General features: G+C 36.0%; 2 protein-coding genes and 1 pseudogene across 2 annotated transcripts; 2 read left to right on the forward strand and 1 right to left on the reverse strand.

Annotated features, from left to right (window-relative positions):
* The first annotated feature begins 295 nt into the window (after nt 1–295).
* Nucleotides 296–5,245, forward strand: LOC109064072 (annotated as a pseudogene).
* Nucleotides 5,246–10,529: 5,284 nt separating this feature from the next.
* Nucleotides 10,530–16,293, reverse strand: si:ch211-264f5.2 (uncharacterized protein LOC570749 homolog). Its single transcript, XM_042744962.1, has 7 exons — nt 16,139–16,293; nt 14,180–14,497; nt 13,756–14,088; nt 12,217–12,577; nt 11,997–12,085; nt 11,763–11,812; nt 10,530–11,554 (listed from the first exon to the last, which is right to left on the reverse strand). Exons 1-7 carry the CDS (start codon nt 16,182–16,184, stop codon nt 11,462–11,464), a joined length of 1,290 nt encoding a protein of 429 aa, XP_042600896.1. The 5' UTR covers nt 16,185–16,293; the 3' UTR covers nt 10,530–11,461.
* A 2,161-nt stretch (nt 16,294–18,454) lies between these two features.
* pdk2b (pyruvate dehydrogenase kinase 2b) lies at nt 18,455–24,029 on the forward strand. Its single transcript, XM_042746067.1, has 11 exons — nt 18,455–18,711; nt 19,260–19,401; nt 20,726–20,797; nt 20,895–21,079; nt 21,293–21,382; nt 21,480–21,557; nt 21,663–21,739; nt 21,839–21,937; nt 22,437–22,547; nt 22,634–22,747; nt 23,109–24,029. The coding sequence occupies exons 1-11, from the start codon at nt 18,594–18,596 to the stop codon at nt 23,250–23,252; spliced, it is 1,230 nt and encodes a 409-aa protein (XP_042602001.1). The 5' UTR covers nt 18,455–18,593; the 3' UTR covers nt 23,253–24,029.
* Nucleotides 24,030–24,327: the final 298 nt, after the last annotated feature.

Here is a 24,327-nt window from a genome sequence, read left to right on the forward strand (position 1 = left end):
GGCCTAAACCATAAATATTTGACTGAAACTTGTCTATTAATATTTGTTTGCATGAACTTTAACTTTGAAATGTTTTAACTGTTGCCACGCCTTCTACTTCTCAACCTCGTACTGGTATCGTGATGGGAAAACAGCAAGGATTAATGTGCTTGGCGAGTTACCCATCGCGTGTTGGTAGTGGCTTGTACCACAGTTTGCTTTGCCGATTTGCGAAACGTGATTGGTAAACAGAGCACAAGAATAGAACAAAAAGCACAAACTGCAATAATTACGTAACTGACGAGGTTATATGAAGTTAAAATTATACCTATGGTTTTTCATAAGAGGTTTGTGAAACCGACTGTGCTTTTTAATTAATTGTTTAATGGGTAAAATAAAAGCGTTGAGTAAGAACAACTGAGGCTACTCTCCTACATTGGTTTAGACCTACATTACTCGGCTTATTTACTAGACTAATTTTTACCTCGCCCGTACCATGCAATTTGTTGACTACTACTACAGATTGCTTGTGATGTACGTCACTGAACAAATAAAAGGGTCTGCTAAATGCATGAATGCAACATCGTCTTTAATAGACGATTAAGTGTCTGATCAACACATTTTAATATTCAAAAATATTATGCAAAATATGCAAAGCGTCATCTGCAGCGCCTTACCTGACAAGTGCGTCAAACATACATGCACTATATAAGGATTGGATTCTCAGGACGCGACGCACCCAAGACTACTACATTTTGATGCTCTGGACTCTTACGATAGAGGTAAGTCAAGGTATTTTTTTTTCTTTCAGTTGAAATAGAAAATACATAGAAAAAAAAGATAATTGGTTTAATAAACAGATATAGCCTACATGTAACCAGAGTTGTGATTTTATTAAAAGAGAAACGAAAGGCCAGCTGATATTTGGACATCAGACGGAACATTTAGTAGGGGGAGACTAAATAAATATAATTTTCAAAATAAAAATAGTAGTCTACCCTTGCTGTCATTTTAAATTAAAAAAAAAGTGCGAACAAATAAGAAAAATCCAATGAAATGTAGGCAAATTGTACCTTACTGATGATACACGGGGCAACTTTTTTGAGCAGTGTTGCTTGGGTACTTTTCCACTGAGAATGGGTAACAAATTTCTATCTGGATACTTCAGATCGTAGGGTTGCCACCTGTCCCTTAAAATACGGAATCGTCCCGTATATTTAAAGGTAAAATGATGCGTCCAATATCAAATCAATATGAAGCCTATATGTCTCGTATTTTACAAAGGACAACAAAAAATTGAATAAACAAGTATTTTGCACTGTTTATAATACTAATCGCAATTCTAATGAAATCAATTTTATTAAAGCTCTTTCACGCGAGCGCAGCATGCGGTAAACCTGCGTGGTTTAAAACAAATCTAGAGCTCACACCTGCCCTTTGAACACAAGACTCTCCAGATGTAGAGCTGAATGGGAAAGTCATCAATGAGTCTGTCCTATAACTAATGATGAAGGCACAAACTGTCTGACTTAAAGGGATAGTTCACCCAAAAATGTTATCATCGTTTACACACCCACAGGTTGTTACAAACCTGTAATAATTTCTTTCTTCTGTTAAACATGAAAGATACTTTGAAGAATGTGGGTAACCAAACAGTTTCTGGTCCCCAATGACTCTGATAATATTTTTTTCTCTACTGTGAAAGTTGCTAAGGCACAGAAACTGTTTAGTTACCCACATTCTTCGAAATTTCTTCTTTTGTGTTTGGCAAAACAAAGGGTGGGGTTGTGAATGGGTGTCCCGTAGTCGTGGGCCCCGTGTATCACCTGGTTGCCCGGTGACGCCAACATTAGCCAAAGTTGCCTGGCAACATTGCCCAAAAGTTGCCACATGTATCACCAGCCTAAGCAAAACAAGAAGAACCAGATCGCGAGAGTAGATGCAGGAAGGAAAAGAGACAAGGAGTAATCATTTTAAACCACAATGCCTGTTTCCTCATAGAACCTTAATTAAATTAAAAGATGTGCAGATGTCTTATATATAATCCTGTAAATTTACATTTACGATATAAAACATGTAGGCTATGGAAAATAAGATTCAGGCATATGAGGAATAGTAAAAATATCCCTTCATTCAACATAACAATATGCATAGGAAGATCTTGCAAATATTTTGTCTGTAAGCTATACAAACATTTATATTTCCTTAGACTTACACTTTAAGGTGACATTTTCCAGTATAATTATATATTAAAGTACTGCGGGTAATAAGTACTCATAGGCTTAGGGTTTGGTTTAGGATTAGTTAAGCATAACTTACTGTTATTACAGTAATAACAATATTTAACAAGGACTCTGTAAAATAAAATGTTATTGAATATTTTCCAATACAACTCAAGATGATCATGTATATATTTTAAAGCCCATTTTATAATATGTGTATATTTGTAGCAATAGCCAACAATGCATTATATGGGTCCAAATGATAAATTTTTCTTTTATGACAAAAATCATTAGGATATTAAGTAAAGATCATGTTCCATGAAGATATTTTGTAAATTTCCTACCATAAATGTGTCAAAACTTAATTTTTGATTAATAATATGCATTGCTCAGGACTTCATTTGGACAACTTTAAAGGCGATTTTCTCAATATCTTGATTTTTTTGCACCCTCAGATTCCAGATTTTCAAATAGTTATATCTCGGCCAAATATTGTCCTATCCTAACAAACCAATAGAAAGCTTATTTATTCAAAAAATTGACCCTTATGACTGGTTTTGTTGTCCATGGTCCCATATTTTAAGCCAGATATTGATCCATTTTACATCTTTTTCTCTACATTAGTGATGGACAAAACAACTATTTCAAAAACCACTAAGACCATTACAGTCACCATATTTCTGATGGCATGTTTTACAATCTACATGTACTACGACTCAACCAAAAACTTGTTCAGCAAATTCACTGGTGCTCATGTCCAGATAAATAACATCAGCACAAAAAATTGCCTCAGTGTTCTTAAGATGCATAACTACGAGTGCACCTCGAACATCACCTTGGACAAACATCTGATAGCAACATCTAAAGAGCAAGAAGAACCAGACACCATTCTGTTAATCTGGATGTGGCCTTTTGGCACCAGTTTTGGATTAAGACCCTGCAGTTCGGCTTTCAAAATCCATGGCTGTCATTTAACGGATGACAGAGGTCTGTTTAACCAAGCACATGGGGTAATGTTTCATCATAGAGATATTAGTGGGGATTTATCCAACATGCCACAACTCCCACGACCACTTACAAGTGGGTATGTGGAATATGGAGTCTCCAACTAATACAAATCCAGTTCCCTTGCTAAATGATCTATTTAATCTGACTTCAAGCTACCGCTGGGATTCGGATATTCCAGTACCTTACGGTAGGATCACAGAAAGCACAGAGGAAGAGAAAAAATATACTATCCCAAAGAAGGACAAATTAGTTTGTTGGATAGTAAGTCACTATAACTCACACTTTAAGCGATCACATTATTATACTGAGTTAGTGAAATTCATTAATGTGTCAACTTATGGCAGGCAGTTCAACAACCAAGTTAATGATAATGAGTATTCCAATATAGTGTCCAGTTGCAAATTCTACCTGTCTTTTGAGAATTCCATTCATAGAGACTATGTGACAGAGAAGCTGTTCAATGCTCTAGCGCTTGGTGCCGTTCCTGTTGTTATTGGCCCGCCCAGAGAAAACTATGAGCTGTTCATACCAAGTAAAACCTTCATCCATGTGGATGACTTTCCATCCCCAAAAGAACTGGCCGATCATCTGACACTCCTCGACCAAAACGAGGAACTGTATATGCAGTACTTCACCTGGAGAGAACGTTTTGTTTCAAAGGCAACATACTTTGGTCTTGAACATGCCTGTTGGATTTGTGATCATATTAGAAGGAATAAGCACTACAAAGTGGTCAAAGATCTCCGCAGCTGGGTTCTGGGGTTGATGGCACTTTAACAGACGCAGAGTGAATGGTGAGGTAAGTCATGAGCAGGGGCGTAGCAGCCATGTTAAAAGACTGTGTGTGTGTGGTGGTGGTGGGGGGGGGGGGTGATGAGACCCTGCTGTCAGGTGTCAGGTGATAAGACCCTAAACGCCCAAACAAATTATGTACATAATGTACAAAGCAAGTACATACGTGTTCATATAATAAATTCTATATAGAATACCAATTGTCATGTTTAGAGCACCCTAATGGCAATTTTGGGAACATGTCATGATAGCTTTACAGGAAGTAAGACAGCTAACAGGGACCTATTTTTTGTGATATCATACTCAAAAACCATAACTCTAACCCTAATTTAAAAAATAACTTCAGGACTTGGGACTTTGAGACCACTGTGGACATCTATACTTTATTTTTTATGAAATAAAGATATTTTATGCACAATATTTCAGTTACACGACACTTAAACAATAACTTTTATCCTAATTCTTAACAGCTGGCCAAAAAGGTATCTTTAAAAACTATTGGAATACACTGCCTTAACCCATATAACTAATTATTTATATTATAACAATTTTAACATAAAATGACAAAAATATATATTAATGTTTAATTCATTAAAACATTGCCAAGTAGTCCCTATATTAAAAAAAAAAAAAAAAACACTGCCTTAAAATGGACACTTCTCTTCTTTCAACAAATCTCAACTGTATTCTGTAGAGGTCGAGCAACTGTCCTTCCCGCTCTCTGTAAGTCACGTGACAGAATATCCAGCGCGAGGTCACATGCCTCGATCTTAACGGGTTCTTTTGTCGAGTCTCATGATCGCATAGCTCGCATCCTTGTAGATGCCCCGTTAGGTCAAATAATAACGTAGAAATTTGATCGTGTGATTTGTCTCATCATTACACAACACATACAGTGTTTGAAAAAGGACGTAATGGTCCTCTGCTTTTTTCTGGGGTACATTTTACCCTCAGACCCCAGAATCACCTTTTTTTAAAAAAAAGCGGCTGCTACGCCCCTGGTCATGGGTAATGAGACTTTTCACCTCCTTTGGTTTTAAAATGGGCATTAACCAACAACCACAGCCAAGATATAGCTGTGGGCCACCTCAACCTGTTTTTTTTTTATTGAACTGTTTTACTGTATAGTGCGATTATGTTGTCAACAGAGCAAATTCATCATAATAACTTGTAATGTCATAACCTGTAAATAACTACATTAAAGGGATACTCCACCCCAAAATGAAAATTTTGTCATTAATCACTTACCCCCATGTCGTTCCAAACCCGTAAAAGCTCTGTTCGTCTTCAGAACACAATTTAAGATGTTTTGGATGAAAACCTGGAGGCTTGAGACTGTCTCATAAATAAATAACAGTGTCAAGGTAATTCAATAATTCCTTTGTCAACGATCTCCTCTGTTTCTCTTCATATCACTGTATGCTGCGTATGCTTTTCTGTATCAGCTGTGCCACAAGGATGCGCTGTTTCTAGGTGTGTTTAGCTTTGATTGAAATAAAACAGCACATCCTTGTGGTGCGGATGACATAGAAGAGCATACACAGCATACGGTGATATGGAGAGACACAGAGGAGACCGTTTTCTTTGCTTACAAAAAGTGTTCCCGTCTCTTCATATAACCCAGATTGCACGTCTGATGGCAGATGGAGTATTCTGACGACGGCTTTCATACCTTTTATGGACCTTGACACTGTTATTTACTTGACTATGAGACAGTCTCAAGCCTCCAGGTTTTATCCAAAATATCCTAAATTGGGTTCCGAAGACGAACAAAGCTTTTACAGGTTTGGAACAGCATGGGGGTAAGTGATAAATGACAAAACATTCATTTTGGGGTGGAGTACCCCTTTAATGTTTACTGTTCCAATGTAAGCGCATTATTGTCAACAACCTTTGTTATTTTCTGCAGACTGCAGGATAAACTGAAATTATTATTATTATTTTGATGTAATTGACATTATACCACAGATGAAGAATAAAACACATCAATAAAGTGTAAATTGTTTTGTAAGTTCACCTGTCAATCATCCACTTCAACAGGGGATTTGAACATATGATTTGATTTGATGTTACAGGCATTGACAATTTATTTCGTTATTTTTTTTAATTTATTCATTATTATTATCATGGGCAACATTTGAGTCAGGGGGGCAAGAAAAAAAATTATATAAGCTATATAATATATATATATATATATATATATATATATATATATATATATATATATATATATGCACTTAAAAACTGTGGCGCTTTCAGCATGAGTGAATCCTGACAAAAATGTTTTTGATTGGCCATTGTGTTTAAGAAATCAACAGATATGTCTGTGATTGGTTACAATGCTCAACGCTGAAAAAACACATTGAGGGTAGCGATTGGCTAAGCGCTCCAATTGCAGCGGGGCCAACATCAGGGATTCCATGACTAACAGTTTGGGGGGGCAATTTATTCATTTATTTTAAATTTTTTGTTAAATGACTGAAATAAGGTCTGTGGTTAAAACAAACTTCAGATATTGTAACCAATCACAGACATATCTTATTGACTGTAAACATGAAAACTGATGTTTAGAACTGCTGTTGGAGTTATGAGATCATCATTGATGTATATGTATATTTTGATTGTGTATTTTGTTGATTTGGTTGTATGGATCATTTGGGATGATTTATAAATGTGTTTGCTGTATTTTGTTATAGATTTGAGATATATGTGTGTTTGTTTAAAGATCTTTGTGATACTGGGGTTTTACGGTAATACATGTTTTAATGAGCGCAGGTGTTACTTGGTAACACATGGCACTGAGGAAGGGTTAATACCCAAAAACATTTTGCACTTGTAACTGTGCACTTCTTTGCACAATTTTTGTGACCTCGAAACAATAAATGTTATATAGCTTTTTGAGCTGCATTTTGGACGAGTGTGGATCTCTTTCATCTTTGTATCCTTGTATATTTTGGATCTACGCACCATAGGTTTTTTGCCTTCTAGATATTTGGATGTTTGAAGTTTGCCGCTACCACCTTTTTTTTGCACATCTTATTCTATGACATAAAATACGGCAGTAATAACCCTTGTGATTTTTGACCTACTTGTCTTCAAAAGGCTGTTGCTAACAGGGTGGTTAAATGGGACAACAGAGGTAAACTCACTAGTCCACTTTTATAGCCTCATTTGTAATCACACTTGCAAACTATTCCAACTCAACCTTTCAGGAAATCTTTTTTAAACATCGACTGAAAGAGCTGTCAGAAGCTTAACGGTGGCAGCGTTGAAGTCATGACTGTTGTGTAGTTCGTTTATAGCGTACATTTATTTTTTACTTTTTTATTAAGGACTTTAAAATTCATAAAAGTTGCATTCATTTGTGAATGATCATGATGGACAAAACATGTAAGAATCATAAACCTGGTCACAGATCTTATTTTCTATAATGATCCAAAAGCCAATGGGAACATCCTGTTTGGTTTTTGTGGATGAAACCATAGATATGGATGCCATCTTACCATGATGCAATCTTCCGGGATGGCCTAGAAAAATACCTCATCACTGCACGACTCTATTTAGACTGGAGCATTTGTTAAACTTTTGTCTTCTCTAAGAGGAAATACAGTTCACATAAGTGGTTAAAGGTGCAGTAGGAGATCTTGGAAAATGCTAATTTTAGCCTGATAGCACTGAAAGTGAACATCCCACCCTCCCTGCAATCACTGTCCAAAGCCACGCCCCCTGAATGCATATACGCTCACAGACCAGAATACCAGAGACAAAATTATGTCATTATGTTATGTTTCACACTTCTCTAGTAAGTTTCGTCTGTGCAGTGCAAATCCGTAAATAAACGTTCCAGAGTGAAGTAAACTTTCCCTGCTCAGGGAGTAGGGAGCAAAGAACACTGTGTAGGGACCATGTCAGTCGGAACAAAGTTAATGCACGTAGCTCACTTCTAACAAGCTGATTATCTGAATCGGGTGTGTAAACTAAGAGAGACACGCAAAATATGCAGAGTACATCATGTGTCATTCACCGGTGAGAAAACTTTATAGTACAGTTAGTAAAAGTACTACAATAACAGGAAGGAAGATCGGATCATTGATGTTTGTCTGCCATTCTCGCTCTGTCTGTACAGCGTGCGTGAACGCACTGATAAGTATCCTGTCTGCGCGAACAGGGAGCACAGAGGTATGCAAATACATAAGTTGACCGGCAGGTAGGAAAGCCAATTAAAACGCTAGGACCGAGCGTTTTGATTGGATGAACATTTCTTGGTCCTACACCCTCCACAGAATAAATAAATACAGATAAATACATTTAGACCACTTAACTTAATGATTGCTATCGGGATGTGAAGAGACTTTCAACCAGCATAACAAAAAATGTTTCTGAAGACAATCACCTATTGCACCTTTAACCACAGAAATCTAAACATCATCACAGAAACGGAAATTTCAAGTAATTCAGGTCTGACTGGATCATGTTTGTTTACGTGACTAACCTGCAAGGAACTGCCAGGAACTTTATATAACTTACAGTCTAGAGTAGTCGTGAATGTGATATTGGTTTTAAATTTAAGTAGAGATGCAATTCAGTCATCTTGGCAGGAGGTAATACAAGTAATACATATAATTTTCGGTGGGGGGATTGATTGTTCTTTTTCTACAATTTATCTGGGCAATTTAGCAGCTCATTTGATGAAGATAGATACCTTTTAAAGATATTATTAGCAGCCAGCAAGAAAGCTGTAACAAGAAAGTGGCTACAATTAGATCCTCAAACAAAGACTGAATGGCTGGAAATTGTGAACGGTGTCCAAAATATGGAGAGGATGACGGTTGCATTAAACTTAAGGATGTATAAATAGTTACAATTGTAAGAGTGGGTTCCCTACAGTGGTTCAGGCTGTAGGATTGCCAAAGGACTAAAGAAACATTATCAGCACGATTGTATGAAACTGTACATTTCTTGTCTATTACCCCCCACTGCCACTTATACCAACAACAGAAATAAGTGCAGTTAGAATAGCTAAATATGTGGGAGAGCTTTGCTATTAAGTGACTGGATTATATTCCAATAGGTAGCACTGTTAAAACATAGACAGTTAACTGTACCCAGCATGTATGTAAAATATTACCTGAGAGAGAAAGAGAGAGGGGGAGATGGAGAAAGGGAGAGAAAAGAGAGAGAGAGGGCAGAGCCCCGAGAAGAGAGCTCCAGCAAAGAGAAAGAGACGAAGAGAAAGAGTCAGAGCAACAGTTACAGTCTTCTTTTATCCCTTCCTTGACCATGTGACTATAAACCAAATGTGAGACATTCAAACTGACCAATCAGCAGATTACAGCTTCACCCACTGTGCAAAAGGTGTGACAGTTAGCAGACCCCCGATGTATACACATGTTGCCCAACAGGCCTTGATCGATATCAACACTTCTGTGCCTTCAGGAATGCCAAATGGCCTTTTTGTTACTCAAGATATATTTGGGAGAGGAAAACAGAAGTCTTTGATTATTTTTGACCCTACACAGTTTTGGGAAAAATGGATTGTTTATGATTCTATGACATGGTTATTGTCTGCTGTATCATTTGAGATATACTTCCATCAATATGTTCATCAATATGTTTATGTAAGAATGTATAGGTGACCAAATGACTTTTCTGTTGTTTAGATGTGATTGTATGTTGTTGTTGTTGTTAATTTTTCTAAAAGATTTAAAATATAAAGTTACAAAAAAAAAGTTAAGTAGAGATAAAGATAACTTAACATTTTAATTGCTTTGTCTGTAAATAGTTTGAAACAAAGGCCAACAACATTTACTGCTGTCTCTCCATTTCTGAATGACACTCCTTTTTGAAGGAATTGGTTGCATCAATGATTGAGTCACTCATGAATAATTAATATCACTTATAAAAACAGTCACTTGCCACCACCTACTGGCGTAATGATGTAGTGCAGCCTGAGGAAATAGTCGAGGTGTCTAGTGTGCATCACAGAGAAAAGACTGAGACAAGTCAGCTTTGGTCACAAGATTGTGGATTCGCAGAGAAGAACCGTAAAAAAAAAAAAAAAAAAAAAAAAGGAATTCAGGTCACCTATATTATTTCATATGACTTCATTACTGAACTTGTAATTTTTTAGATCAAGTAAAATATCCCCAACAGCACATTTTTATTTATTTATTTTTTTAAGTGAAAAGCTAGTATTTAGCTAGTCTGAAACATTCTTTAATTTATTAGTTTCTCGAAATGTATTGGTGCTAATCTCCATTATGGCCTACTCAGGAAGCCTCATCCCTTGATGACAAGATCTTATCATTAAGTAGTCCAAGTACACAGTGTTTGGTCCCGTTTGTAATGTTGTTTGTTTAGCGGGAATTGTTAAGGGGATACTCCACCCGACAAACGGAGCTTTTACAGGTTTGGAACAACATGGGGGTAAGTGATTAATGACAAAATTTTCTTTTTGGGGTGGAGTATCCCTTTAATTCTATGCAGTTAAAGTAATTGTAAAATAAATAAAAAAAAAATACTTCTATGTTTGTATTACACTTCCTTTAATCATTATTAGTGCTTTGTCATATATTGTATTATGTTGTTCCATTCAACTGTCTATATATTAAGCTTTGCTTGAAAGGTTGGTACATATAATAGCTGCTTGATCAGGTCATATAATTCCACATATTCTCACATACACCAACTAAGCATATTAGTATTGAGTTATAAGTCTACTCAGAAGGTATGCAAACAAACAGATGGATTTCTTTAAAGAAAAAAACTAGAAGGGAAGTGAAGACTGGGGAGGAGAGACAAAAGAGAACTTTCTGTGTTAGGTTACATCTGACAAATCCTGACTGTAAGACAAAATTAGATAGTTGGGAAGTCAAGTCTGAAACTGTATACAATACAAGTTTTCTGATTAGGGGAGTGACCAGACCTTTTTTAACCAAACTGATCATTCAAATTACACCTTAAAAATGTTTTGGACACTTAAGCCCCAAATAAAAATGTATAAATCTCTTTGCATTACAATACAAAATTATATTAAAAATATATATATAATTATAAACAAACTAAAAATTAGGTTAAGCACTTGAATTGCTGTTGTTTTGGACATCATTATTATTTTGCAGATTCTTAAGTGTGCTGACAGCCTTGTTAGTTAGTTGAGATGAAAGACAAGGCCTAACATAACTTTACTTTTTAACCATATAAATACATTAAAAGGGTGTAGGTTAATTATACAAGTGGAGAGCACCAAATTCCGTTTCATGCTTCTGGAGAGTCACTTACCTGCAGAGTTTAGTTCCAACACACCTAGCTGTCATTTTCAAGTAAATTCAAATACATTGACTAGCTGATTCAGGTACAACTAAATAGTGTTGAAACTAAACTCTGCAGGAGAGTGGCTCTTGACACAGAGATATGATAAAGCCTCTATTCCATCTCTGTGTTCCAGAGGTCTCAACCGGTTACATTATAAGGACAGTTTTTGAGTCTGTGCTGAACTGCACAACTGAAGCATTTGTCCATTCATTGCCCAGCAGATCAACGCTGTCATTTGCCTATCAAAAAAAAAAAGAAAAAATAAAATCATAAAAATAAAATCTACAGTCTTCAAAGTTTATCATTGTATTGCTTCTGTTTCCACTGTCTAAATGCGTAATTTTAAAAATATAAAATTTTTTACTTATTTATTTACTTATTTTTTCTCAAAACTGTATTTTGCATTTTGTTATAAAATATTTCTGAAATTGTTAAAGATTTACTTACAGGGAGATCTGTTGTTATTTCTGTTGCTTCCTCTGTTGTGATTGCCTTCGCTGAAATGGTCAGAAAAAATATATATATTTTATTTCTTTATTTATTTTTTAAAGTATTGACAAGAGAAAAAAAATGATAGTAAATACTGACAAGTGAATGCTTATTGAACAGTTAAGTGTATGATATAATAATCAGCCTCATACAGCAGAAATATAATAATAATAATAATAACAGGAGTCTTACTATGCCATGACCACAATTTCCAGGAAATCACAGGTAACATTAATATAAGCAGTGCACCACAAACTTGTGCAATCACCCAAATACAGTCTCTGAAACAAATAAGGAATTTGTTAGACTTATACTGAAGCTGAGATATTTTATCAGTTAGTATCAAATAGATCCAAACAGATGTTAAATAAAGTAGTATTTATGTTTTACAGAAGTATATTTTGGACCATACCTGCTTTCATAAGTGGTTTTGGGTTCACATGTCAGATTTTTAGATGACAGAGTAACTGTAGAGTTACTACCAACATGTGGAGTAGTTGATCTGCTGGTAAGTGTTGTCCTATCAGTACTACTGCTGTGAGATGGGTCATTTTTTGAGTTCTCCGTTGTGGTTGGATAGGATGAGGACTGTGTCGTTGAATGAAACTGCTTTGGTGATGTCGTAGATGTCTGGTCAGTTTTTTCTGTCTGAATCGACGTACTTTCAGGTAATTTTGATGGTGTGGGTACAAGTGTTGCTCCTGAATTATGGTTGTGTACATCAAAAGAGTTAGATGAAGTGAAAGATTGTGCTGTCGTAAATGTGAAAGGTCCTGTAAAAAAAAAAAAAAAAAGTCAGATGTGACATATTTGACACATTGCTGCTTGTTTTCCTAAACTACATTTTATATCAGAAAGGAAATGTGTTGTTTTGCTTTACCAAGAAACTCATTGTAAAATTCATTATTTCATTGGAATGTAATCCTGTTATCTTTAAGGGGGAAGTGTGGAATTTCTTGAATATTATAACACTAACACTCAGGACATAAGAGATAAAAAAATTAAAAATATTTCTCTTTATCTAGCTTGATGTGCTGAGAGAAGACATTGGATGATTTCCACCAAAGTCTAAAAACTTTTCTTTCAAAAAATTGCTTTGTTTGATTACCCCTACTTAGCAACACTGGCTCAACCAATGGCATGAGTTTGGAGCGGGGCTATCTGTTTAGCCAACCAATGACTGACGAGGGAGTTTGAGAAACCTGTTTGAAATGTGATTTAGATATTTTCTGGAATTCTGTTGAACTGCAGTCTCAGAAATGACACATCAACAAAATTCTGTGGGCAAAAGGTCCATTGTCCATTGCCAATAGTGTAAACTCACAACAAAATGGATAAATACATAATGAAATTAATAAATCGTTGATTAACCATTTTTATATTATTTCAAATACATAGCCTATACTCAGTGACTGGTACAATCTTTGTCATGGAATATCTGTTTTGTTACATAGACTTCACAGTTTGAACATCACTGGATGTTATTTTTAAGATCTAAGGTAAATTACCCACTGTATTTCACTATGGCTATTACAATCATGAAGTATGGAAGCCCGTTTCCACCAAAAAAAAAAAAAAAAAAGAAATGACTGACTGACATTTTTTTTGCATTTCTTGCAATTGAGCATTATAAAGTGAGAATTGCATGATATAAAGGCACATTTGCATGCTGTAAAGTCATAATTGCGAGATATAAATCACGAGACTTAACTCGCAATTGCAAATTTATATCAGACAATTCTGAGAAAAGGGATCAAATTTGCGAGATATAAACTTGCAATCATGAGGAAAAAGTAAGAATTGCGAGATATAAACTCATTATTGAAAAATTGTGAGGTATAAATTCCTAATTGTTTTTTTTTATTATAATTACGCAGTGTCGCGTCTGGTAAGGATGTGGTGTTAATCCAATGTACATGTTAATGATATGTGAAATGTGATCATTACTTACTTGTGTTGGCATCTGTAATGGATTGTCTTGAATCAACATTGATATGAACGGGAACCTGCACTTCCCCAGCCATACACCAATACCAGCCTGCATCTGTCTTCTTCAGTCCTGTCAGTGTCACTGTATAAATGCCATCATTTGTATCATTTATCTGTAGCGCTGCACCAAGGGATGGCTCTATATCCTGAGCCATTTGACAGGAGTGCAGATCTCCACTTCTGCAACATTTTCTCTCAGTATCTTTAAATTTGTCACTGTAGAAACACTGTACAGTAACATTGCCGCCTTCTTCACCTGACACCACGTTGCTGGCTGCTGACAGATCTGGAGTACCTGAGAATAACAACAAAATCAACAAGTGAGTTAACTGATGAACTATCATATGTCTTAGTGGTACTAAAGTAGCTACATCAAAATCATTTACCCTCAGTGACGGTAAGTTCTAGAGATGTTCTGACAAAGGAACCTTGTGTTTTGACTGCACACCAGTAGCGGTTCGAATCACTGCTGCGCAGGTTTGTCATCGTCATGGTTGTAACCAGTTCATTTGGGCTGTTATAAAAGCTGATGGCTGGTCGCTTCCCTTGGTTGGTAGGTTGCAGTCTCAAGCAGGTAAGCCAGTTCTTGCCTTTGTACCAGAACTTTGGCAAGTCCTTGTGCAGCCGATGGTAGTGACAGGGAATGGTGACAGATCCTCCACTTTGAGCTGTTATCTTGCTTACTGTCCATAGAGAGTTAGTTCCTGTGAGCCACAAAATGAAAATATTCTCTAGAAAGATTTTCTTTGGAAATCTCATCCAGAATTTTTCACAGAAAAAATATCAGCAATATGAAATGATGTAAGGGTGAAACTATTCAAGGGCATCATATGACCTACAGCCAGGTCACCAAATCTGACAAGGCAGTGTTGGAGGTTACCAAACTCGGTTGCCCTCTCTACTTCACACACAATAGCTTTACTGTTAGCCAAATCCACACTGGGGATGTCTAGTCTTCTCCGTTTCATACAAAAAAAAAAAAAGCATTTTTGTTCAGTGTAAACAGCAGCAGAAATAGGGTCGCCAATATGATAAGGCAGCACAAGACACTTTCGAAATCTGTTACCCACTTATACGCTTTAATGCTACCCAAATTCATGATGATATCTAAACTTATTTAATTTTATGTCCCAAAAAGCATTTCAGTCTGGTGTGAACAACTGCACAAATACAGCAGGGTCACCAAATCTGGTAAAGCCACAAAAGACACTAACAAAATCTGTTACCATCTTCTTTTTCACTCTGGTGATACATGGACTTATTTATTTTATATCCTAGAAAGTATATTTCTCTGATGAGAACACACTCTTTAAATAAAAAAATAAAGGTGCTTAAAAGGTTCTTCACAGCGATGCCACTGAAAAACCATTCAGGCAAATGTTCTTTAAAGAACCATGTCTTTATACCTTTTTATAATCTGAAGACCCTTCTTTTGCCACAAAAAATCTTTTGTCAAACAGAAAGGTTCTTCAGATGTTAAAGGTTCTTTATGGAACCATTTAGACAAAAAGGTTCTTCTATGGCACCTTTATTTAAAGAGTGCAGCTGCAGATACACAATAAGATCACAAAATCACAAGGAAACATGTTATCTCTTTCGCAAACAAATTCTACAGCGACCTCAGGTCACTGATTTCGACATCGACAGTATTTTTTATATAGCCTGTTCTTTAACAGTCCGGCCAGTAGATTTGACTGTCAGTCGACTGATTTCGACAAACTTTCATTGATTCAAAGCACTGATGAGGTAATAAACTGTTCAGTGTTCAGCGAAATCGAGAGCCTGAGTCTAACTGCTATACTTAATAATGCAATACATTTCATATTGTCTCAATACATACGGGAAAAAGGAGGATGTTTGGTGAGGGCACGTTTAAAATTCTGATCTGTTCTAATATCTGACGAGCATGATTACGTAAAAATCACATTGACGTCAGTGAATTGATGAATGTTGAAAGTATTTTTTTTTTTTTTTTTTTTTTTTTTTTTTTTTACTACTAGAGAAGAAATATCTATAACTTACCAAACCATTTTATTATAGATGTTTTCTTTGCGTATATTGTAATGTATAATGATTTATGATGTTATTCTGACTATTCATCCATGCTTTTATACAGCCTGTTCTTTTAAAATGTTTATTAAAAGCGAATGCTCACCATGATAGAATTTCCTCTAGACAATTATTGATAAAAACAATAAATACATTTTCGACGATATTCTTATACCTTCAGTTAACCTATTGCAAAGTTAATATAGCCAATTAAATTCAAAAACATATATGTTTGACAAAGCAGTAGCCTGATATAAAAGAAAGAAAATTTAATTATTTTCTCTAAAAGGGCTTACCAAGGACTCCTAAAAGCAGCACCAGGGTACTCAGCAGAAAAGCCATGAGTCTAATCAAATGTATTAAGTGATTATTAGGATCAAAAATGCTAAACCTTTTTCAGATGTATCTCCGACTTGAAATAAATGCGTCCCAAACCAGGCTTCCTTTTATGCATCACTGTCGATTTCAACATTTCCTGCACAGTTTTTTTATCCTTCTTTCCTGTCATCCTTCCCCTTTTAGAACAGTTTGGCCTCAGATTGTTCTGAATATTTACCTCAATAATAAGTTTTAAAGAAAACAATGTCATATACTAATCAGAAAATAACTGTTTTAACGTTAAATTAGCCTATGTGATGTTTGGTATAAAATAAATATTTTTCCTTTCTAAAACCCAGCAGTATAGATTATGCATGTAACAAAATGTAAATGTAGATTTGGATAAGTTTTAAAACTCAAGCCTTCATAATATTTGTTCAACAATGTCAACGTTCCTGATATCCGTGACCAGATGGCGCTATTGACAAGGTTTGTGGCTAAACTATGTCATTCATAAATTTCTGCTGGGCCTGAATGGTTTTACACAAATAGACCTTATTTTATTTTTTCCTAACATTTCTTCGCAGAAGCCATTGGATTAAGAAATACAGATGCAGATTACTTAAAGCAAGCCTACTTTTCAGGGCTCGAAAGAAAGAAAAAAAAAAACTATATTCATGTGAACTAGAGTTGAAATTTGACTCATCTTAATAGGATGATGTGTACACAGTCCAGTTTTCCAGTTCATACTGACTCATATGGCCAGTTTAAACTGGTACTTCCTTTGGTACGTGGTCGCTCGTTTCGTGTTTGTGTAAACTGGTAGCCTACAGACAGACAAAAGGAATTCCAGCCGCCAATTCTATGGCTTTTTCAATAGGACACCTTTCCTCAGCTCAGTGCTTAAGGTCTTGCTATATCTGAATTTTTTTTATAACTTCTTTTGTAATTTGTTTGTCTATGTTCCTCCTCCAGGGAGCAGTCATAAGGTTTCAAGGCTTGTAGCCTATTACGCAAGATTTCTCAGTAGTCTTGTTTACTGTACTCTTTAACGTCTCAAATGTCACTTCAGTCTATACAGTGACTGACTTCTATGAATTTAAGTGTTTTTCCTTTCTCCAATAATACCTAGACCTGTTTTTATATAGCCTGTCATTTTTCTTTAAAGCACTTTGATTTACCCTGTAATCTTTGTGATTAATGATTAAACATTTATTCTTTATTATAAGTAAATAAAAGCTGATTATTTTATTTTATACATCTTCTCACCATGTATAGGACTTAATGTATCAGTGATGACTAAACTGCAAGCCTATAATATACAGCAAAATGTGGCCCTAAAAATTATTCGGATAATTTAAGTCACACATATTTTAAATGATGCATGATAGAATTTAACAAAAATCTATCCAAGTAACATTTATTTTGAAGAACGTTAGCAAAAATATAATTTTTGAAATGTTACATTAAGTGACATTTCGCAATAATAATAATAATAATAATTATTATTATTATTATTATTATTTTATAATTAAAATGATTAATTAAAAATACTGTTAAGTGTCCAAAAGTGTTTTAATGCTACAGTATATTGTGCGGCATTGTGTGTAATAAACATGTTTATGCATTTGTAAAAAATAAATAAATAAATAAACACCTTTATATATGCATCAGCTTCACTAATCCTTTGACATTATATTTATTTCTATTATTTATAACTGCTCTAAAGCAAGGACACTACTCTGGTTTACCTTTGACATTCATTTCATTCCTTTTTCATTCACATGTATCTGAAGTCACCTCATCATGGGATGTCAAATTCTTAAGCTCTGCATTAATAACACAGACCTACTCTAATAATTATTTGACCTATTACCTACTTACCATATTATAGCATATTGCACATTTCTAAGATGCATCACTGCATTTTATAATTTTTAAATAGTGAATTTGCCATACTTTTTGACAGCAATTTATTTATTTGCCTATTTTTTCCCGTGTTTTATGCATTGCCACTGCTCCAAAACACATTCTTGTGGTCGGGTCCAACTGGGTGATGGGTAACGCTTGACCTCATAATATCCATCTGTATCATCTTTCTATGGGGCATTTTGTTGTGAAGCTATCGCATGATTTTCCATGTAGTAGTACAAACATCACGTAGATGCATGCTTGTTGATCGCGATCCTGAGAGTTGACGTGTACCCGTTACCTCTCTCCAATTGGTCACCGTCGATATCGACGCAGTGCCGTAGGCGTGTCACTGTGCAAGAACACAAACTTTAAAGAGTTGTCAACAACAAGGGTCTCTTAAGACAAGACAACCCCAGACTGAATAAAGAACTGCACGGGAAGATATACTGAAAACTTTTTGTTTTAATCTCTGACAACATACAACGTTTTTGTTTTGAGTTCATATTTAGATCTTCGAAGATGAAGTTTGTAAGGTATATAATGAGGAATGCTGCTATGCTAAATGCACCAAAGCATATTGATTACTACGCGAAATTTTCTCCATCGCCGTTGTCAATGAAACAGTTTCTGGATTTCGGTAAGTTTAAAAAAATTTATGCAAAATAATTTTGCATGCAATACTGTCATTCCAATGATGGTAGTGCACACTGAGCATGTGTATTGCACAAAACATTCGATAAATTTTTGTTATGAAACAATTTTGTATTGGCTTATTCATGTAGAAATTACAGAACGGGAAAATCGAATGTTCGCTCAAACAGAATGTAGCATACTTAACTGGATGTCGTAACCATGGTAACGGTTCGCTACTATAGCGCTTTTTGTAAGATCTTCGGACTCTCATTATTTGTAGCTTTAGCCTGTTATATTTACACAAAAAGTGTAGTGTTTTATTTACAAAAAAAAGTTTTAAAGGTTAGCTCATGGTGCTATAAGGACGCCAAAATATTAGTGCACGAAACGAACCCCAGCAGAAATTTGTAAGAAACGTGTAAGCCATTCAGTAAAATCCTGTTTCCTCGAGCCCTGTGTTTGTTTTTCCTTAATATTTGAGTTTTAGTTCAACTGTATTGCAGCAAAGTGGGCATTCAGCTGAGGTTTCAGACTGTCGCGTTGTCTTTTCAGGATCTACAAATGCGTGCGAGAAAACATCTTTCGCTTTCCTCAGACAAGAGCTCCCCGTCAGACTAAGCAACAGTTTGAAGGAGATCAACCTTTTACCAGACCAACTGATAATGACTCAATCCGTCCAGCTAGTTCACAGCTGGTAAGTTCATGCCCTGGGTTATCAGACAAAAAAGAAGGTATCAACTAACTTTTGAAAAGTCCCATCTGTCTTACATTTTGAGTAAACAGACGAGCAAGATAAATCATGTATGTGCATTATCTAATACATTGCTGAACATACTCATCATTAAAATTGTTTATTTTACACGCGTGCGTTATGTAATGTGTCGCACTCCTCCCAACTGAACGATGAACTTTGCCCCAGTTCCTGAGCCTGGTGTTTTCCAAGTAGAAGCCACCACTACTGTACATTACACACTCAGCAGTTGAAAGTTCAGAATCAAGCTTCATCCAGTTTCCATTAGGGTACAACTTGCATTTTAAGGATCCAAGTTGTAGCCTAATCTTATAGGAATCATCACATTACTTCTTACTATAGCACTTCTCATCCTTATTTGTGTTTTACGGTAGTTTATAGTTTGAGGATCTGGACCATGTGAAATGAAGTTGTGGTGTAAAATACTTAGACTAAAACATTTTTTTGTTGTTGTTGTTGTTTTTACGTGTGTGTAAATGCTTGCTTACGAGACTATGGAATGTAGTTCGGTGTTGAAATACCGTTGCGGACCTTCACTTGTTTACTAGACTGCGGGAACGTTTATGTAACGGATACTGCGGATCACTTCAGAAAGTGAAATATGAGAAGGTGCGCGCGCAGACTTGTTTTCGAGAACTGACTTGGAGCAGTAGGTTCTAGTGTACTCGAGAACAACAGCAAGGAGAGAAACTCATGCAAATGAGCAGTTAACATTAAAAAGATGACGAAATCTATAGTTTATATTAATAGCTAATATATTTAAAATAATTATCTGAAATAATTATAGTATAAAATATTGTTTATATATATCAAATATTTTTATTAGTTTTTAAGTTTAAATATTTTTATTTATTTATTATATTTTGTAATTTCATTTTATTTCAGCTCTATTTTAACACTGAAAACTTTTTTTAATAGTATTAGATAATTTAGTCTTTTTATTTTTATTTCAGATATAGTTTTAGTAATTTTAGTACTTAAATGTATTTAAGTTCTTTGCCAAGGATTTTTTTTTCTTAATTTTAAATTATTGCATTTTTAAATTTTATATTTCAAAACCAAAAAATAGTTTTTTACCAACACTGATAAATGCTTAAAAATTGCAAATCTTTCCTGCAAGCGTGAAAACATAATTTAGGTTGAGGATGTTATTGGAGATGAAAAAGTCTAATTGTAACTTGGCAGTGGCATTAATTAAAAAAAAAAAAAAGAATTTATAGTAGTGCACAATATTTCATTCCCTTTGTCTTCTCTCATACTTCCTCAGGTTTATCCAAAGCCTGATGGATATCCTTGAATTCCAAGACAAGAGTCCCGATGACCCTAAAGTTCTTGATGAGTAGGTTCTTTGATCTACATCATCTATTAGAAGAAGTATGATTAAAAAGTACAAAACAGCAGGATTCATAGATGTGTTTTGCTATTTGTCTCCAAAGATTTGTGGACACTCTGGTGACCATCAGGAACAGGCACAATGATGTAGTACCCACCATGGCCCAAGGTGTCATTGAGTATAGGGATGCGTTTGGGGCAGATCCTGTGACATGTCAGAACATTCAGTACTTTCTGGACCGCTTTTACATGAACCGCATCTCCATTCGCATGCTCATCAACCAGCACAGTAAGTCAGTCTTCTCCTAAATCTAAATCTGTGCTAGTCCTAAAACCTGGACTTGGCATCAGTAGTCGCTTTCTCAGCACTTACAGGTCATTAGCTCTTGAATAATCCAGTCTGCTCCAGTTTGAGTTAATTATTCACTGGATATGAGAGAATGATTAGCTCGCAGTACACCTCTAACCCTCTGTTCCCTTTTATTTCCTGTGACATCTTTAGCTCTGATCTTTGATGGCTCCACAAATCCAGGACATCCCAGCAGCATCGGGTGCATTGACTCCTGCTGCGACGTCACAAATGTAATCAGAGGTGAGTGCTCTAGTGCATACTGTTATCGACTCGGGATGCAAATATTATCTTTGTGACAAGTGCAAATTTATTACTAACGTCCTGTGTTCTGCTTCAGATGCATATGAGTGTGCTAAAATGCTCTGTGAGCAGTATTACCTCGGATCCCCTGAGCTGGAGCTTAGAGAGATAAACGGTGAGGAATCAAACACATTCTCCAGATGGTTTTGGGCTGCTTTAAATCATTTAAATTTCATCCACAAATCACATTATATTTTATAATGTTTGTTCTCTGTTGCAGCAAAGAACAAGTCACAGCCAATCCAGATATCCTACGTTCCTTCTCATCTCTACCACATGGTTTTTGAGCTCTTCAAGGTAGGCATGGTGCTTAATTTCTGCATAATACAGACACATATGGAATGATAATCAGATTTAGTTTATAAATAAGTTATTCTTACATCTCTTCTACTCTAGAATGCAATGAGGGCTACTATTGAGAATCATGAAACAAGCAGCACCTTGCCACCGATCAAAGTCACGGTTGCTCTAGGTGGAGAGGACCTGTCAATCAAGGTAAATGAAAGTTCAAATATGATAATTTTAGAGAACTTTGGCAGCGATTATACAGTATCTTTAACCTATACAACCCTTAATTAGAACATGAGGCCACCGCCTTGATTGAATCATTCTTCTCAACCACCAGTTTCTTCCTCACACATCGCCCTAGATTCACGATAACTGATAATGATGTTATATAAACTGTCCTAAAGATTAATATACTAACCACCCTTGATCGAGATCATTCATTGCCATGAACAGAAATCAGCTCTGACTAGTATTAACGATACTGTTAACCTCTGCCCTGTTGGTGGCTGAAGCATGCAACAAAGCAGACATTGAGCTGCAATGCTATTGTATATCCATGTTTGTAAAATTAAATTTATCTTCTTACACATACACAACAGTCAATCCCCCGGTCTTAGTCTTGTAACCCACACATATTTATCATCTGATGTAATGCAGCTCCCAAAACACGTCACTGTTCTATAAACATTCACGTTTCATGTTCCAGATCAGTGACAGGGGCGGTGGCGTTCCTTTCAGGAAGATTGATAGACTTTTTAGCTATATGTATTCAACAGCGCCCAGACCTACTATTGGTGACCATCAGCGGACCCCAATGGTAAGTGCATTGGACACTACATAATAGCAGGTGCATATGTTTTTCATATAAAACTAAAAAGTCAAACCTGCCTGTTGTTCCCTCAGGCTGGCTTTGGTTACGGCCTTCCCATCTCCCGCCTGTACGCACGCTACTTCCAAGGGGATCTCCAGCTTTATCCAATGGAGGGCTATGGTACAGATGCAGCAATTCAGCTGAAGGTAAAAAGATCCTCAAAAGGGTTAGCTTGCATAAAAACTGAAATTCTGAAACTAATCCTCATTGTTCCAAACCTATATGAGATTTTAGCTTTGTTATCATTAAATGGGCTGCGTCAAGATTATGCTAAACTTCTCCTTTTTTGTTCCTCAAAATAAAAAGTGGGTCATATGGGTTTGGATCAATGAGTAAACCACGACTTTGCACTTTTAGGCGAAATTTTAAACAAACAGCAAGATGGCAAATCATAATGAGAGTTTTGCTTACACTAGCCTTATCTGTCGAGTTTGTTGACATCCTTTCAACTTTGGACATTACATCTGTCAGCCTTCAAATCATTAATCCACAGTCGTCTTTCTGCAGGCCCTGTCTACAGATTCAGTAGAGAAGCTTCCAGTGTTCAATCAAACCGCCTTGCGCCATTACAAATTCAACCAGGAAGCTGATGACTGGTGTGTCCCGAGCAAAGAGCCACTGAACTTAGCTGCGTACAAGGCTGCAAAGTGAAACACCGGAGCTGGTTGCCTTAAAGACATGCCAAAGGCCTTTAAGAGATTGCCAAGATAGGCTGGCATTGAGAATGCATTCGGGGACCAGTGACAGCATTTCCTTTTCCAGTTCCCTTTGAGGTCTGTTGTCTGGGAACACTTAAACTGCATGTGGCCAGAATTTAAGATTCCAAACAGTAGATTCCTTAGTACAAAACGAGTTATAACTGTGGTGCTGCTGAAGTTGGTATTTTTCAGCAAAAGCTCAGGGATGAAGAGTCCCGTGCGAGTGTTTAGGCCCGGAGGGGCGAGAGGTGATTAGATGCATGTGAACCTGATTGAACCGGAGATTGAACCTGTTTTAACCAGATGGAAAGAGGTTAAAACAGGTGGAGAGAAGTGTTTGTATTGCAAAGAAATAAATACTGAAGGCAGAAGAATTGTAGTTGGGATGAGAAGAGAGACGTGAGACATTTCAGAGGTCAGAAAAAAAAAGTGTATGAATTGTGAGAAGTGTCAAAATAAGGAAGTTGTGACCCAAGATGTAGTTTTCCTTTGTTAAGAGGCTGGGCAGTTTGAAATCATACTTGATGTGTGATCAACACTGACTATTCAAGAAAAACATTCATGTAAGCATTTATTAATAGCACTGTATGGTTGTGTTTTATTGCATAATGAATGACCACGAGATGTGTATACTCAATGTTGTGTTCACAATATTTATCTCTGTTAAAAGGACCCTTGTTGTTTGAGTTTTTAATATGAATGAAATAAATCTAATATTTTCTCATCAAAATGGATAACCTGTTGTTATTAAACGGAGTATTCCAGTGAAATACCATACATAATGCACATGTAATTATGTAATTGAGAACATGATGTAACCGTGAATATGGACCCAGTTAGACAACCATATAAAACAAGCTGATGCATCGGTGCAACATTAGTGTTTCCCAGCCCTGTGCTTGGAGGAACTGACTGTACACATTCTCAAACTCTTCAAATCAGCTGAGAAATGGAAGGGTCAGAAAAGCACGAGTCCAAAATCAGCACTGTTTATGGAACAAAGTTGGGAAACGCTGTTTGCTACAGTC

This window comes from Cyprinus carpio, chromosome B19 (assembly GCF_018340385.1).
Source record: "Cyprinus carpio isolate SPL01 chromosome B19, ASM1834038v1, whole genome shotgun sequence".
NCBI classification, from domain to species: Eukaryota; Metazoa; Chordata; class Actinopteri; order Cypriniformes; family Cyprinidae; genus Cyprinus; species Cyprinus carpio.

Excerpts from the sequence above, each read along its gene's own strand:
- si:ch211-264f5.2 (XM_042744962.1), bottom strand. The coding sequence starts at position 16,184 with ATGGCTTTTCTGCTGAGTACCCTGGTGCTGCTTTTAGGAGTCCTTG. Across the intron at positions 11,813-11,996 it reads GAAATTGTGGTCATGGCATA|CGAAGGCAATCACAACAGAG; the intron begins GTAAGACTCCTG and ends TGACCATTTCAG. Across the intron at positions 11,555-11,762 it reads AAATAACAACAGATCTCCCT|GCAAATGACAGCGTTGATCT; the intron begins GTAAGTAAATCT and ends TTTTTTTGATAG.
- pdk2b (XM_042746067.1), top strand. The coding sequence starts at position 18,594 with ATGAAGTTTGTAAGGTATATAATGAGGAATGCTGCTATGCTAAATGCA. Across the intron at positions 20,798-20,894 it reads GACCCTAAAGTTCTTGATGA|ATTTGTGGACACTCTGGTGA; the intron begins GTAGGTTCTTTG and ends TTGTCTCCAAAG. Across the intron at positions 21,938-22,436 it reads GAGAGGACCTGTCAATCAAG|ATCAGTGACAGGGGCGGTGG; the intron begins GTAAATGAAAGT and ends TTCATGTTCCAG.